Source organism: Rosa chinensis, chromosome 6, assembly GCF_002994745.2.
Source record: "Rosa chinensis cultivar Old Blush chromosome 6, RchiOBHm-V2, whole genome shotgun sequence".
NCBI lineage: Eukaryota > Viridiplantae > Streptophyta > Magnoliopsida > Rosales > Rosaceae > Rosa > Rosa chinensis.
The window spans coordinates 8470547-8488358 of NC_037093.1; the positions used below are offsets into that span (position 1 = coordinate 8470547).

The 17812-nt window shown below is 36.3% G+C and overlaps 1 protein-coding gene and 1 long non-coding RNA gene across 3 annotated transcripts; both read right to left on the reverse strand.

Moving 5' to 3' along the window:
* Positions 1-286: 286 nt before the first annotated feature.
* On the reverse strand, positions 287-753 carry LOC121050101. Its single transcript, XR_005801880.1, has 2 exons — positions 598-753; positions 287-489 (listed from the first exon to the last, which is right to left on the reverse strand). It is a non-coding gene; the product is annotated as an uncharacterized LOC121050101 (long non-coding RNA).
* A 353-nt stretch (positions 754-1106) lies between these two features.
* LOC112172807 lies at positions 1107-3114 on the reverse strand. Of its 2 annotated transcripts, none has more exons than XR_005801245.1 (5): positions 2976-3114; positions 2729-2817; positions 2070-2195; positions 1893-1965; positions 1107-1767 (listed from the first exon to the last, which is right to left on the reverse strand). XR_005801245.1 is itself a non-coding variant. In XM_040507843.1 (5 exons), the coding sequence occupies exons 3-5, from the start codon at positions 2125-2127 to the stop codon at positions 1501-1503; spliced, it is 357 nt and encodes a 118-aa protein (XP_040363777.1). In that variant the 5' UTR covers positions 2128-2195; positions 2729-2817; positions 2976-3114; the 3' UTR covers positions 1107-1500. The 2 variants fall into 2 exon arrangements, 1 of the variants encoding a protein (XP_040363777.1); XM_040507843.1 differs by having other exon boundaries at positions 1893-1924.
* Positions 3115-17812: the final 14698 nt, after the last annotated feature.

Here is a 17812-nt window from a genome sequence, read left to right on the forward strand (position 1 = left end):
ACATTGTTGACTGAGGTGACTTAGCTAGTTGCTATTTGCTAATGCAAGCACAAATACTTCCAAGAAGGAATCTACTTTTACATGAAAAGGATGGCGAAAATCTCATAGCAACAGTAACAGTTGAAAAACTTCATTCATGTGTTTTGAGAGGAAAAATGAAAAACAAACTCTGTAATTCTGTATAGACAATATTCTTAAAGGATGGCTTTTATAGGAAAACAATCATTTCTACAGCATTGAAGTGGAATGATCAATTGGGAATCTTGCTTTCGAAGATACCAAACAATTATTCAATCTCAATGCTCAAGCAATAGAAAAGCATAAGATGACGATTAGAGAAAATAACTCATGGCATGGCAGTATATAAATTTCAGAGGACACTAATAAAAGATGGACGAAGATGAACCTTTTGCAAGGAGTGTCAGGGCTGGCAACGCCAGTGAGATCACACGACAAAAAAACCGAGTGATGATCGCACTGTTTCTCGCTCTGTACAAAACAAAACCCAAATTACTTATTGCAATCTGCAGAAAAGAAATTGTAGATAGCCTAGGTAACCTTAAGAGAAAAGCCAGAGTTAGAGTCAGCTTTGATTACCATGGCCAAGTTGCAGTTTACCTTGCTGTTCTGGAGGTTTGAAGGAAATCAAAGTGGCCAAATTATAGACTCACACTTGAACTTTGTTTCATGGTGACAAAAGTTACAAAGTATAAATTTGTTTGCAAGGAAAGTATACCTTTGTTTGCAAGCTGTGTCTTCTTATATTCATGTTTGTCAATAATCAGAACTCAGAAGCACAACCATCTGTTTGACACTTTGACAGATTATTAAAAGCTGCTTTCGTTATTGTGAGGTGACTACTTGGATTATGAAGGCTTTTTTTTTTTTTCAATGCATTGAAATTTGAAAAAAATGGAAGTTGGAATGTGCACTAATAAATGGAGTTCCACTAAACCCAAACAAGGTGATTAATAAATGGAATTCATGTAGACACTTGTGGTTTTCCCACCAAATTACAAACAGCAGCAATTAGGCCAAGTGCATCATGCAAACTTAGTAAAACTAAGCTTTAGGTTATCCGAGTCCGACTGTTTTTGAGCTACTAACTTGTTAGCTGCTTGGGTCGATCCTTCGATGGAAGAGAATTGTGCCAAGTACGAGACCAATCCATCTCTCGCGGTGGTGACTTGTGTCTCGATGGAATCGATAGCCCGATCAATCTTTGCCCTGTTGCTCTCTTCTGTGGCTAAACAAGCTTCCAACCTTTTGATTTGTTCTACCAACTCTTTGATCATGGCCTTGAACCCGGCAACTTTCTCGTCCGAGGCAACAATTTCTTTCTTCACCTCATCATACTTTGAAGTTTGTTGCAGCACCACAAACTTCTTCTGAGTGATTGAGGCTGATAGTCTGAGGCCACCTTCAACTCATCTTGAGCTTTGACGAAAGCAGACGTTTCCTCGGAAAGTTGCACCTGAATGATGAAAGGTTAACCTTCAATTATGAGGGGCATGACTCAGCTGATAGCAGTGTGGCTGAGTAAAGGAGAAACTCTTCTTGCACTTTGGGATCAGCTAGAGCCTTTAACCCGCAATCAAAGATCTTCCGGACTCCCTCCTTAGCCAATGCAAGCTCATCCTGGCCTCCAAACGACTGAGCATCCAACTGTGGATGAACATTGATACTAGGAATTGGCTTAGACAAGAGATCAATAACATCAACAATCATTGCATCAATGCTCTCTAGCTTGGATGAAGATGATCGACCCTAAAAATATAAAATGTGTGAGCAAATGGAAAGTGGACATGAGTCTCTTCCTTTCTGAGTATGGTATCGCCACTCCTGTTGGCAACATCCAATACCTAAAACCAAAAATGAAGGGAAAAGCTCACCTTGGCCCATAATTTTTGGATCACTTCCGCATCTAGAAATTTACGGCAAGCGTAACAGTAAATTAAATTGTTACTGTTTCAAAAGGTGAACAAAACCAGAAGACATAATTATAATAAATCAGTGCAGAAAAAGAAAAGACTTGAGCCTGCAATTTGTAGGGATATAGTAATGGTTACCTGCAGTTGACAGAAAGACAATGCTTTGTCTCCTGATAATGCAGAATGAAATGTCCATACACACTACTACTACAGAAGATGTCCTTACAGGACAAACAAAACCAATTCTCTTTTGGATGCTAACATCTACAATATATGAAAAACATTATACAAATTAGTAACAGGAGGTATGAGTCAAACTCAAGTGCTCATACTTTGATGGTGTATAATAAGAACAGAATCCTGGTAGAGCTTTTCACTTTAACAATTAGTTTGAAGATTTTGTTCAATTAGAAAAAACTCTGAATTCCATCTTTCATTGAGATTGTTGGCTCTGGAAATGTAGAGGTCAGATGTGTAAAGCTAATAAATGTACCTAGATCTAGGATTTGAAGAACAAGCTAAATTTGGCTGAGTTGACTTAGCTAGTTGCTTCAAACATAAATATTTCCAAGAAGGAACATGAATGAGGATAGCGAAAATCTCAGAGCAATAGTAATAGTTGGGCAACTTCGTTCATTTGTTTAGAGAAGAAAAATAAAAGAAAAGTGAGAAACAAGCTCTTAATACTTAATAGGCAATAAATATTCCATCTCAACTTCTCAAGCATTAACAAAGCATAGGATGATGATTCATCGAAAGTAACTCATGGCATGGGAATATTAAAGCGGAAGATGAACCTTTTGCAGGGAGTGTCAGGGCTGGGAACGCCAGTGAGATCACAGGAAACCACAGCCTGGTGGTGAGCGCATTGTGTCTGGCTCTGGCTCTGGACCATCATCGATCACCAAACAAAACAGAAGCAATTAATTATAAGCTTTTAAAAAGAAGAGGCAGAGTTAAGAGTTACTTTTATGGGATCCGACAATCTGCAGAGAATAAATTGTAGAGAAGAGCAAGAAGAGTTAAGGAGTCTGCTTTGATTACCATGGCGAAGTTGCTGTTGATCTTGCTTTCCTCTTCTGGAGGTGTGAGGGAACCTCTTTCCTTTAAAAGCGACCAAATTGAACTTGGTCCTCAATTCCTCATAGACTTATGACCTTGCTCTCCTGTTCTGGTGGTGCGAGGAAAGCGTCATGTAAAACCCAGCAAATTTAGTGTTGGGCTTTAGTTATTTATTTTTCCAAATCTACTAAGGTCCAATTTTTTGGGACTTGACCCAAATTATTTAAAAAGTTACTTAACAAAAAAACTTAAGTAACAAAACATATTTGGTAAAATTCAATAAAGCAGTTTATTCTCCGTCGTCTGATAAAGTATAATAATATGGCTGATTCTTACATGCTCACTGATTGCCCAGCCCTACCACACACATGACACGACTACCTTACGTAAGATTATGAGAGATTCATCAAAAGTGAATTTTATTGGTGATATGGGGACTATGGGAGGACTTAGTTAAGTTACTTAAAAAGCTAAACAATAAATAAGTTAAGTAATAAAATGTATTTGGTAAAATTCAATAAAGCAATTTATTCTAGGTCTAGTTTGATTCGCATATTTGAGAGCCCAAGAAACAAAAACTCTGTATTTGTTGTGTTTGGTAAGGGGTTGAAAATTGGAACTAGTCTTTCAGGACAAGGGAAAATATGGAAAAACAAAAATGATTCCTCTCATACCTTCAAGAGATTTATTTTTTATCCTAATTTTTTTATTAATTTATTACATTAATTACGAAATGTCTAGTGGGAAATCACCTTCTTATCACCTCACCAACACACATGTCCAAACACATTACATCCCAAATTGGAAACCACCGCCTGACAACTTTTCAATTGTCTCTGGACACTGGAATGGAAATTTTATGGAAATTTTCTATCCCATGAGAAAGGCAAAAGACAAACTATAATTTCCATGAACCAAATCAAGCCTAAATGTTTAATCATTTGGCACCAGCTTAGAGCAAGTTCACCCGTTGGGTCACCAGGTCACCAGGTCACCAGGGCAGGACACTATTCACTGCCACTGGACCTTTGCTTCCACCCGTTGGGGTCAGGGTCACCAGTCAATTACTGTTTATCGAATATTTTATTAATTTTTAAAGTGTAAATGAGAATTGTATGGTGTAAATAAATACTATTGATGAAAATTTTGAAAATCCACCGAAATGAAATTTTTTGGGTAGAAAAAATGATATATCCATCGACGAGTTTTTTTTTTTTTAATAACTCCACCGACACTTTTATCATAGGAACAAAAAAAATTTAGGAAGTAAAAAAGATTTTTTTTTCTTTGTGTGAGAGATAAAATAGGAGGTGAGGTATTTATATGAAATTTTATAATTTTTTTTATTTTTCTTACCTTTGTAATCTACCCGTTGTAATCTAACTGATATTTTTTTTTCCACCCTCATTCGTCCTTAATTATCCACCGTAGGATCATTTTCACATTCAAAACCAACGCACCAGATCTGTGGACCCTTGGCTTCAAAAACAAAACCAGCCGTCCACTTCATCATGCATTATGCCGCTACCGGACAAAATAGAGGCTCCCACGCGCCTGCAAGGTTGTCCCCGCTAGAGGACAAGAAACTGGAATGCAGTTCGTAGCTGAAGCGCGTCTCCCCTCTTCTCTTCTTCTTGGGCCAGCGTGGCAGCCTGGGTCACGGGCTCAGTCACCCTCCTCCCCGAGTTCGTGACCTGGGCCTCCCACTGTGGTTTTGCCCCAAGCCCGGTGGAATCATGAATAGTGGAGCTGGGTCACCATTTCTGCTGCTTTTGACGTGGTGCCCGGGCAATAGGATGCCCGGTGAACTTGCCCTTATAAAAGTTAGGCCGAGGTAACTTTTAGCTTATAAAAGTTAAAGCTGCTTACAGCTATGCAAATTGCTTCTTCCCTTACAGCTAATGAAATTTTCCATTGACGTACTGTATTCGCATCTCCTGTCTCATTAGTGTTCGACTGTATGTTGTCCTTCTCTCCCAGCCATATTAATAAAGCAATATTGGGATCCTTGCAGGTTATATAATTTATTGTAAAGATTTGATCTTCCCGGGATGTTAAACTTTTGACGTTTCTCAAGCTAGTGATTAATCTAGCTAGACTGTAGATTAAAGATTGTAGTGAGGATGGTGTTCCATTTCATCACCCTTTACCATCCCTTTGCACCAGCCAAGCATGACAAGAAAAACAAGCATTTGAAAGCTAAATGTAAAGCTTTTCAGTGTTGATAATTTCTAGGGTTTAAAACTTTTGTTGGCCGACTCAGCAAGCAAATTTTGAGCCTACACAACATATCAAAATGGTTGTCAAAGTTTTGCCATTTCTTAAAGTTTTGCTTATTCGCTCACACTGCACTGACATATTGATCATGAAAGTTATTAAAAAGTTTGTAAATAATGTAATAAAATAATATGATGTGAGTAATAAATGCAAGGAAAGAAGGAGGAAATTGATTCCTTTGAGATTTGGAAGGAACCACTTTTCCCCTTATTTTCCCTTCCTTCAAGAAACGATTTCCTTTCCTTTTGCATCCCAAACGTAGGAAAAGAACAAACTTCCTTTCCGCAAACCAAACGTGGCTTTAGGGTTTAAAACTTTTGTTGGCCGACTCAGCAAGCAAATTTTGAGCCTACACAGCAGATCAAAATGGTTGTCAAAGTTTTGCCATTTCTTAAAGTTTTGCTCATTTGCTCACACTGCACTGACATTGATCAAGTTCTGTTCTGCTCTAGTGACAGCTCCACTGAAAAGAGTATACTAACATATTGTTTCTTAATACTTCGTTACAGAAAATGAGAGAGAGCCTTGCTATTTATACAAAAACGTGTAATCATACTACTCACACCTAACTAATTAACCTAAACAACTAATTAGTAACTAATTAACTAATTAGCTGATGGAAGAGACTTGATGACAGGAAGACAGCTGGCATAAGGCACGTGTCCACATATTTCCTGAAGAAAAAGTCTTGGGTAGGGGCTGCCACGTGGTAGGGCAGTGCGGCCCACCAATCAAAACTCAAAAAAAAAATTTCTTGTTTCAAAACTGTCCTCAATTTGCAAAATAACATACCCAAAATACCCCCCTGCTAAGCAGTGATTGGAGGGCCTCACTGCCCCATCACGTGGCAGCCCTACCTAAGACCTTCTCTTTCCTGAAACTTTCGGAGAGTTGGTAATCAACTAACACGCATCTGTTATATGAAAAATTGTTATTAGAACTAACTGTATGTATCATTATATGATTCAGGACTCATGCACAAACTTTAATGAAACATTAGTGAAGACAACTAAATTTATATAGGAATAAAAATTTCAACTCTTGTTTTTCACATTGCAGCTGATTGTTCAAAAAATTTTAATCGCATTCTCAGAGTATCTTGATTAACTTTGTGAAAGACCAAAACGCTCTCAATTTCTCAATTATAAGTCTTTGGGTCTTTTTTATCTTCTCCACACATGGATAGATCAAGAAAAAACAGTCTCGCCTCACATCATGCATCAAGTGCATTTTGAACCTTCAGTTGCAATTTTCAACAATACTACATAGCTTTTATGCATATTTGTTTTCCCACTACCAATTACTCATTTGAAAGTAAAAAGCGAAAAAAAAAAAAGACTGGGTTTAGAGAAATTAATCCTGTCGAAAGAAATATAATTAATCAGATGATTAGAGAACTAAAAGAAATAAATAAAGGGAACCTCTTGCAGGGAGTATCGATCAGGCTTGGGAAGGACAATAGCATCAGAGGAGAGCAAAGACACGTGAGAGCACCATGTCTGAATTACACCAACCGAACCATTGAGTTATAAGCTTCGAAACAGTAGCATTTTCAGCCTAAAATATCAATAAAATTATAAGGGATCTACAGAAACAAAGTGTAGAGAGAATTACCTTCACCGCAAACATTTCCCGCGTTGATGGTGAAAAGAGTTGCAAGGTAAACTTTTTGTTTGCAAGTAGTGTCTTATTATATGAGTTTTTCTATTGGAACCTTTAAATTTACTCACTTGACCTCTTATACTTTGTACACCTCCTTTCAAATTTTTGAATACTAATTTTATTCATTAAACCTCACGAAAGTTCCTCAAATAACCTCACTCATATAATTTGCAAACAAACTAAGAGCATCTTTAGCAATTTTTGAGTCAAATTTTAGCCAAAATAGCTAAAAAGTCATTTTAGCTAGCCACTTTAGAAATACGTTTGCATCAGTGCTCTCTATTTTAGCTAGTTTTGAATTTATAATATTTTTTAAATAAAGATTAAATAGTTTAAATGTATTTATAAATTACATAAAATAACTTAAAAAGAATATTTTAAATTATAGAGAGTCTCATCTCGCTCTCTATAGTTAGGAGTTAGATAGCTAAAAGTTATAATAGAGAGCCACTTAGGAGTCTGGTGCAGCTGCTAAAATAGATAAAAAATTAAGAGCATCTTTAGCAGACTCTCTATTTTGGCTCCTTAGCTATTTTGGAGAGCATGTTTAACTTTTTATCTATTTTAGCAGCTGCACCAGACTCCTAAGTGGCTCTCTATTATAACTTTTAGCTATCTCGCTCCTAAATATAGAGAGCGGGATGAGGCTCTCTATAATTTAAAACATTCCTTTTAAGTTATTTTATGTAATTTATAAATACATTTAAACAATTTAATCTTCATTTAAAAAATAATATAAATTCAAAACTAGCTAAAATAGAGAACATTGATGCAGACGTAATTCTAAAGTTGCTAGCTAAAATAACTTTTTAGCTACTTTAGCTAAAATTTGACTAAAAAATGGCTAGCATTGCTAAAGATGCTCTAAACATGCTCTCCAAAATAGCTAAAAAGCCAAAATAGAGAGTCTGCTAAAGATCTTTATAATAAAAACTTTAGTCATTTCAATGATTTAATTACTACATAAATCTTAATTACATCTTCATTCCTTAATCAGACAACATAAATATCTTATCCAATAAAAAGAATCAAACACAAGGTATTGAGTTTTAAAAATTAATAAAAATAAAATAACATGAACTATTATGTGATCTTTTTTTATTTACTTTTTCTCTTTTAGGTGTGCAAAAAAAAAAAAAGATTAATCATTTTTTCTTAATGTTTCTCTATTTTCTGTACTTCATGATTAATTATTTAAATATTTTTTTAGTTTTTTTTAACTGCTAGCTCTGTTTTTTTTTTCCTTTTTTTTTTTTCAAGTATAATGGATAGACTTGGATTTTGGTCATAATACAATTTATTTTGTTCTTCCTGACCAATATGTGTTCAATATGCATATCATACATTTTTATGTCACATGATCTTGATCATAGTTTTATTTCTTATTAAATATATATGAATGCTTTAATGAGTATGTAGTGAAATTGAAAAATGAAAATAGATAAGGAAAATAATAAAAAATGCAATCTAATATTATTGAATTGGAAAGTCTAGAGAAAATAAATATAACAATTTTTTTGGTATAATTATTGTCCTTAATAGTCATTTTATAGTAGGTTATATATGTCATTTAATAATTCATAATAGAGTGAGGTCAAGTGAGCAGATTTGGAGGTCTTAATAGAAACTCTCTTCAACCTTGTCAATAATTAGAAGCACAAGCGCAGAGCCGTCTGTTTGATGCTTTGACTGCCTATATTAAAAGCTTCTTTTGTTCATGTGAGGTGACTTCTTAAATTCCCAAGGTTTTTTTTTTTTTTTGTTGCATCGAAATTTGAAAGAGATGGAAGTTACACTACTACAAAAACTTAATCACACAACAGAACAGAAATCATCTGTTGTGTGTTTAAGTAAGCTCGATTGTACAACGGTATTAGGGATATTCTGTTGTGTGAATGTCAACAAAGTGATAACTTTTTTATCAAAACTACATTGCACAACAGAATTAAGTATTGTCCGTCGTCTGAGTGTTAAAAAATATAGCGGTAGATTTTCCTCCACTTTGGAGTCTTGGTTGGCTCTTGAAACACTAAAATTTGGGCTACTAGGTACAACGGGTTTCATTATTTCAGTTGTGTGATTGAAAAACTAAGCACCAAAGTTTGAGTAAGCTTGCTTGAATGTCTTCCCCTAGATAGGCCTAGTGTAAGCTGTGGTCATCAGACAACAGATTTAAGCTATTCTGTTGTGTGAAGTAGGAACATAGGCGGCAAAATTTTGAGCCAAAATGCTGTAGGCGGCATGTTTCCCTCCATGTTTCCACATTTTGAATTTATGTAGTGCACTCATACGACAATTGGTGAGCTTTCTGTTGTGTGAGTAACTTCAAATTTTTTGCTAAGTTTAATTGCCATGCCACATCGTGTCCAAAAGAAAAAAACAAAGAAAACAAAACCTAGCTTGCTGCTTCTCGACCCTCTCAACCCTCTGTCTCGACATCAGTTTTACAATAGCCTCCACGAAACCTAGCATCTCTCTCTCTCTCTCTCAGTCCTCGCTCTCTCTTTCGTGAACCTCTCTCTCCATCAAGTCTAGCCATCTGCAAGCGTTTAACGATGGCCAGCAAGATTGGACTCTGCGACTCGACTCGTTCTCCAACTCGTTTCGGGGGATCTCGAGCCTCTCGTCGTCACCATCGAAGACCTCGACGTGCAGCAACAGATTCATTCCATGCCAGTCGTCGTCCGAGCTCCACTAGTTTAGGCTGAACGACAAGGCGTCTCCGGTGAAGGACGGCGGGAATGAGGCCTACTCTGGCTGTTGAGATTAGTGCTTTTTGGGTCTAATTTCAATTCTTTTCTGCTCCTGCAGGTGGCGTTGCCAATATGGACGGCGTGAACATTCCGGGCCCAACTTCCCAAACCCTAGTGCTCCCAATTCTTCCACCATGCCATGGACTGCGTAGTTGGGCCTGGGCTACTTCAATTTGGCGTCGGCAACACAGTCAAGGTTAGTTTCTGCACCTCTTGCTCTTACAAGTAATTCTCTTTCTTCTCTGTTTTAATGGGTTTATTTCTTTGTGCTTATAATTCAAATTGAATATTGCACAAATGAAACCACTCAGATTCTGGTTGAGTTATTGGAGGTGGCAATCACATCAATCGTTTTCCTCAAAGGAATTTATCCTGCAGGTTTGCTTTATTCTCATTCAATCACAAAGTCCAGTTCTTGTTTGTGGTTTCTGGTAAAATTTTTGGTATTGGGTTTGTGTTTTTCTTCCATTATTTGGGGAACCTAGAAAGGAAAACCATAAAAGCCCATGTGTATGAGGGGTTTAATGTTTGAAATTGCTTGGTTTTTAGGTTGAAGGTGCTTTTGAGAGAAGGAAGTACATGAATTTGGTTGTTCATAGAACTCGGCACCCTGAGCTCAGAGATTATATCCATTCTGCTGTCTCAAGACTTCTTCCTTTTATCAAAAAGGTAAGTCCTTTAGGAACAAATTCCTTTTCTTTTGTTTTTTTTTTGTTCGTAATATATTCTCTTTTGGGTTTTAGGGGTCATGTGCATTCCCTTTTAGTTTTTTTTCTTTCCCTTTACCCCTCAATTTTTGGTCCATTAGGAGATTGGGAGCTTTTGTTTCCATGTTGGTTACTGAAGGATTGACAAGAAATTGTGGTTTGTATCGACAGCTATTGCTAGTTGTTATCATTGCTGAGATTCTGAAGAACAAGATTGGCTGTTGATAAGAGTATGTTCTTGTGCTTTGCAGATAATTATTTTTTGTTTTTGGTATGTGTTGATGCTTTGGAAACGAGGTCATAATTTTCTCTCATGATCCAAAATAAGATAATGTCTATTAATTGTTTATTGTCTGCTTTATACATGTTTTATTCACTCTTTCTTGCTTTTCATCACTATGAGAATGCTTGTAACTTGTGGTTTGCTTGAATGGTTTTTGTTGGAAGTGCATGTCCAGCTTGTGTCAATTCCTGACATGTTGCTATATTTGCAGATATCTCCTGCTGAAGAAGCTATGCAACTGGTAATTCAAATGGTAATTTTCTGTTGGAGATGTTCATGAATTGATTACTTACTGTAAATTTTTGGCTTGGCATTTGAAAGTTAAGTTAACATAGTTTACTTTGTGATCAGTGGCTGAACTTAATAGATGGAACATGTACTCAAGCTTAAATAAGAGCCATGGAGCACTTCCTTGGACTTCTAGAAATGATATGACTCTGCGTTCTGCAATGGTAAATTTATAGAGTTTATAACTTGAACAATTTGTTTGAAAATGGTAGCTAGTTTTTGATTATGTGTCTATAACAAATGTGTTGGTGCGTCTGAAATGATTTATGAAAAGATGAACGTTATAATTCATTGATCATTTCTTTTTGTTATGTGTTTATCTTGTATTCAAGCTGTCGGGTTGCCAATCTTCTTGAATGATAAAAGGTTGCTATCCACACAAGTAAAAGCACTTGCCCAAGCAAGGCAAATGGTATGTTTATTGATTTGCTCAATTTATACCGCAAATCCTCCGATTTAGTTCTTCTTGTTAATATATTTTCCATTAGTACTTTACTGAAAGAACTAGTGAACTTCACTGTAAAGGGTTAGAGGTGTGACCGTCATCTTGTGCATTATTCATGACCATTGAACTTTTAGTTGTCTAGTCTGTCTCATATTCTAGAGAAGCAATCATGTCATGTGTGCTGACCTTATTATATATGTAGGGAGCACTTAGAGTTTCCATGACAAGTCCAGAACTTATCTATGAGCCTTATGCACCTCGTGAAAAAGTTCCATTTTTTCAAGAGGTTAGTAATTTCTTTTATTATTCTTCGAAATTGTTGTACAAGCCTTCATAATAATGGAACTCTACTGAGAGTTAGTAGCAGTTTTATGCAAGAGCGGCAATAATAAAAATATTATTATAAACTTGTGGATTGAGCATTTCGATCAGTTAATTCCGAGATTTGTTTGGAGTAGCTTTCCCCTCACTCAAGAGGCATCAGTTGTCAAGAAAAAGAGGTACTATCATGCACCAGATATATACCCAGCTTATCTTCTTTGTATTTTCTTTTCCCAAATCTATTTAGCTGATTTGTTTTCATGTATCCTCTTTTTTTTTTTTTTTTGGCATTCAATGGTTGAAGTTTCAGGTTTCTTTCAAATCATACATACCCTGTTGTGTTAACTATCTTACTTACGCATTGTAAAGATTTTTCAATTCGGACATAGTGTTCTTTTGCATCTGCTTTATCTTTGTCTTAAAAATCTAATCTTGGTGCATCATGAATCCATTCTAATCTGATATTAAGAATAATTATAGATATTCACTAATCCCATTATCTAAGATAAGTTCTAATAAGCTTGAGTCTTGCAGGCTTTAACGGATGAAGCAAGGTTTTGGGGAGCTTTTGGATTATACGCTACAATAAATGTGGTATGTAGCGTGAATGCGTGATTAGTTTCTTTAGTTGGGTAGTTTTCTCTTACAATGTACTTTAGCACTCAAGGGGATGAATTGTGAAACTACTTTAGTATATATGGTTTTGAATATTTTTGCTCAAAATGGTTTATGGCATCTAGTCTTAACCCTTGAATTATTTCCTAAAGTTCTATGAATTCTCTTTATCCAAAATTTCTCAAAAAGCATGGTTCATATAATTTCTTGCAGGTTATTTCGTTCCTGACATTGTGGTGGCTGCAGTAATTGGAGTTATGACGAGTTGGTTTGTAGGCCCTCTGGTACCTATTTGTGGTCGCTGGTTAGCCAGGTCATCCATTTTGCAAGTCTTGTTGCATCCTAGTGTGCTAGACTTGGCTATGTCATCTCAGTTCTTTCCATATAGCACGGCTGCACCTAAGAGAGTTGTCTTCCAACATACTTTTCTTACTGCAGGTATCCAAACTAGCACGAGTTATCATGTGAAATGAAGATCATACTCTCTCTCTCTCTCTCTCTCTCTCTCTCTCTCTCTCTCGCCATTGATATATTCCAAGCTTGTTCGTACATGTTTAGTTGTACACCTACTGGTATTTGATAGTTGAAAATAGAGAGATCTGTTTGGTTAGTGAGAAAATTAAGATAAGAGAGATTGTTGTTATCATATTTTGAACGATTTGCTTTGGGTGTTCTAAGCCTTATCTTCAACAATACTGTTTTTGATGATGATTATCAGTTCTTTGTAGGAATGTGGATTTTTTATGTTAATTTTTTTTTTTTTTTTGGCTTTTTGGTTGAATGATATTTAAGTAGGATAAAGGCTAGGTCTTGAGGTTTAATTTTTAGGAATGATGGAAAAAGAAACAATGAGTTTATAGTTGGTTGTTTGGACATTCCCATTGAATAAATCTACATCACGGTCCAGCTAGCCGGGACAATTTCCATTTGGTTTTTGATTCTTCGATCCTTTTGGTTTCGGACGTGGTTGATAATCAGTACAAATTGTATATAATTGTTATTTCAAATACTTTGCCTTAAAACAAAACAACGGGAGCCTCCAGAGTCCGTGCAGCCATCGATCAAGCTCAACCTCAATTGGTGCAGCCACTGCCCTTTCTCTCCCTCTCACTCTCAGCAGTAAGACCAATTCTTTCTTACTTTCTTGTATCAAGTTTTGAATGCTTTTGTTTTTCCTGTCTCATTCAATTTCAGCTTCTGGGTTAAAGCTAATATAACTGATTTAGGTTTCAGATTGCTTTTCAAGCTATGCAAGTGTGTGATTGTATCTCAATTTTTGGGTTTTTCTTTCTCTTATGATCTTCCCTTTTAAATTCTTGTTCTTTCATCGCATTTTTTGTATCTGTTACTGGGCCTTTTTAAAGTTTGAGCTGAAAGGTAGCTACTTCTTTTACAGTCATTTGTCTTCTTTATTTTAAGGTGCCGACGGCAAAATGGGACAAGAGCCAGCTACACTTGAGGATTCTCCAGTTGAGTCCTTGGTGGAGGTAGCCTACTCCCTTTTCCAAACCTCAATTGCATTTTTGGTCTATTCAAATGATATCTAATGTTTTCTAAGGTCGATTAAGAGGTGATTCTCTTAGTGGGACACAACGTATGATGAATTTTGGTAAGTAGCTTCCGTCTTATCTGTTTAATATGCATATTATCTGTTTAATATGCATATTGGCTGTTGATAATAAATTTGTTCCTTCATAAGGATGAACAATTTTCTTTTTCTACTCACATGACCAATTAATCTTGTCATTTCAGGTGACAAATACACCTATTTCTAGTTGTTTATCACTAACTGAAGCTATAGAGATTAAAGGATAATCATTTCTAAGTTAAACTTATCACTTGTATATATCATATCTAGTGTCAATTGTGTAATGCTGTTATTACTTCTGCACAGACCAAATTTCATCAAATTACTAAAGAAGTGTAAATCTTGCAGGCCAATTGCGAGTGAGACATTTGAAGTTTTATTGAAGCCAATGGCAGCTGAAGGCTAAGAGTTATCGAGAATATGAATGTTTTTTTTATTCATGTGTAGCTAGCTAGGAATGCTCTTGTTTGGTGCATTATCTAGTTACTTGATTTTATGGATGCTTGAATAATGGTACTTGAATGATATGGATTAGAATACTGTTTATATGGTAATATATCGAGCATTATTTCTGGATAAACATTTATATGGATATTCTTCTTGTTGTCCAAGGTTAAGTCATGCAACACAATGCAAAATAATGTGTTGTATGACTGTAAAAGAGTTCAAAATTAAGGATTCTCCTACAACAGTCACTACAAGAAATCTAGGCTTTTACGGCCTAAAATTTACGGCGTGCATATTATGCGCGCCGTAATTGGTAGTTATTCACGGCGTGCTCCAAATGCGCGCCGTAAAAGACTCATATGGGTTAGTCTTTTACGGCGTGCTTTGAATGAGCGCCGTAAAAGACTTTTCTAGTTGGTTTTTCACAGCATGCTTTTAATACGTGCCAAAGCACGCCGTAAAAGACTTTTTCTAGTTGGTCTTTTACGGCATGCTTTTGGAGTGTGCCATAAATGTTGCTTTACATTTACGGCATTCATTTAGAGTGCGCCGTAAATAAGTGCGCCACAAATTTTGAGAACCCGCCTATTTTTTCCGGCTAAAATTCTAATCTCCCACCCAATCGACCTCTTACTAATAAATTCACGCTTCACAAAACAAACGCCAGACCCAAACCCTGACATTATTAGCCATCCCTTCCTCTTTCATCTCTCTCCCGTTTCTTCTCTTAATCCTTCTTGTTCAAACTAATCCAATCATCCAGTTATCTGGGTGAATACCTCTCTCTCAAACAGAATTGGGGTTTCTTTCAGATCTGAGGTGAATCGATCGACAAGAAAATTTGATGATTTTGCATTTGGCTCCAACTAATTTGGGTTTCTCATCTCACCTACTTGGATTCCGCCGAAGTGGACATAGCCTTGCAGCGATGGTCATACATGGTAACCCTTTATTCTTTGACATTTAGTTCCTCGATTTCTAGAGTTTCTCTAGTTTTCCAATATTGACCCTTTTTCTGGCTCTTGTGCTTCTTCTTCGTGATCGGCTATCCACATCATTTACACTGAGAGGCCGCAGCAAAATGAGGAGCCTGAGCTATCACATCCGAACCCTAGCCTTCGTCCTTGGCAGGTCTGCTGCAAATCTCTCTCTCTCTCTGCTGCGAAATCAATTTGTTTAATATTGATTTTGAAATATACATATAGTGAAAAGACTGCCAAGGAAGTTCTGGTTTAAAGTTACAAGACGGCTGCCAGTGGATTCTCTGCTAAGCTCACTCAACAGGTCGCCGAAAATCTCGAGTACGCCATTCTCTCTCTTTTCCCGTTCATCTTCGTGATTCTGATTTCTATACTTTTCTGATATGATTGTCTTGATTTTGTTTCATAGAGTGTCATTATTTGCCTTACTATTTTGCGGTGTGTGAATTGAGAATGTAATAATACTTTTTCGATTGCTGGTGGAGGAACTTCAGCACCTAAAGAAGAGGTCAAGCGTCTGCCGGGTGGGAAGGTCAAGAAAAAGGTAATTTTTTATAACACTTTATTCGATGCCATAACTGAAAAGAAGATTTGCAGGGTGAAGTAGTTACGAGCAGCATTTGTTGTGAGAACTTTTAGATTGCTGTGATTAAATTTTGCTGATGTTTCTTGTTGTTCTATAGGAGAAGCTGGAGGTTATTATTGAAAAGGTTACACACAATAAGCGAAAATGTATCACAACTATCAAAGGACTGGAGCTTTTTGGTGAGCAATCTACTGGTTTAAATCCTTTGTTTTTCTGTTTTCAGAGTCTTTTGCTGAAACAATCCATAACTAGTATATTTGGTAACATTTCAGGTGTCAAACTTAGTGATACTTCAAAGAAGTTAGGGAAGAAATTTGCTACAGGAGCTTCTGTTGTCAAGGTGACTATAGTTTAAGAAGTGATTTTGAAATATGCTTAGCTCTATGTCCTTACATTTTGGTATTATTTTTTCCTCAGGGGCCAACCGAGAAGGACCAAATTGATGTTCAAGGGGATATATTTTATGACATTGTGGAGTTCATTACCGACACCTGGCCTGATGTAAGCTACTACACATACTGTCCTTTTATTTAAACAGCAGAAGTTCCTTAATTTCGCCAAGAAAGTTATTCTCTTTGGATTTTTGTACAAGAATTTAGGCTAAGGCTGAGTATTATGTAGTCCAAGCGAGTGAATGAGGATGCTAGTATAGTTCTATGATTTCAGTAGGATCTTCAAAGCCTCATATGTGGCTCATTAACTATACAATCTTAATAACAAGTTAAGAAAGTAGAACATGACAATATACAAACAGTGGCCAAAATTTAGTTTTGCGGCGTATTGAACTTTTGCTGGTGCTATCATTTTCAACTTTTGTCTTTGGTTTCTATTTTCTACGCCCGGTTCCATGAGGCAGCACCCATATTAGGAACTGTCAGTAACGATTTCTCTATAAACTGTCAGCGTATCAAGATTATTGTTGCATGCTTTGTTCTGTTTATGTACGAAGTATATCTCCCATGGTGGAGAAGGCCAAAACCATGCTTTAACCGATTACCGTGCTCTAGGTTTGGCCTGATTTTCTGAAATCTATGTTTTTCTCCGTACCTCTTTTCCTTTTTGCATTTTCATTCTGACTTCAAAAAAAATAAATGAATAACACAATACAAGGCTGGGTGGATTGAGTATGCATAATGCTTAAGTTATCATTCAGATTAAACTGTAAAGTTCTTGGCTGTAGAGATATATTCTGGATTGTGATTGTTCTGAATTGAACATGAACTACTATCAGACCAAGAAAAAGAACATTCACTCAAAGATAAGATGTTCTTTATCTGATTGTTCCTCCCTTCTCCCTCTGTTATTTCTAGCTGTGTTTATGTGTTTGTATTCAACTTGTGTAGCAAAATTAGATCTTTTCTTAAGTTGGAAGATGTGCTTAGTTTGTAATCTTTCACAAATGCATGTGAGTCACTGAAGGTCCACTGAAAGGGGCTCCAGTTGTTTTTAAGGTAATATTGTCATCATTGTCATTCTCCTTACTTACAATTTGATTTTCCAGATTCATACGCTGACTGATTTAAATTGTCTATTAGAATTTTAAACCATGAAGGTTTATCCTGCACAAAGGCCGGTGGAAATGAGGCTGATATGATGGCTGCTAATGAGTTAAATGCTCACACATCCCTTCAAGTAATGAGTTGTTATTTAGTTTTTCATATGTATGATTGCATGAGCCTTTCCCTAATTATAATGCAGATCAATACTAAAGGATTTCCTGGTATTTATTTATTTTGATATTATTTATTGATTCTCTCCTGTTTACTTCTTTTGCAGGACAGTTCAGATGGTATTTACCAGAATCTTGTGACACTCATACGTGGGTTTGAAACAACAACTGGGAAGCAGGTTTGTTTTTGGAATTTTA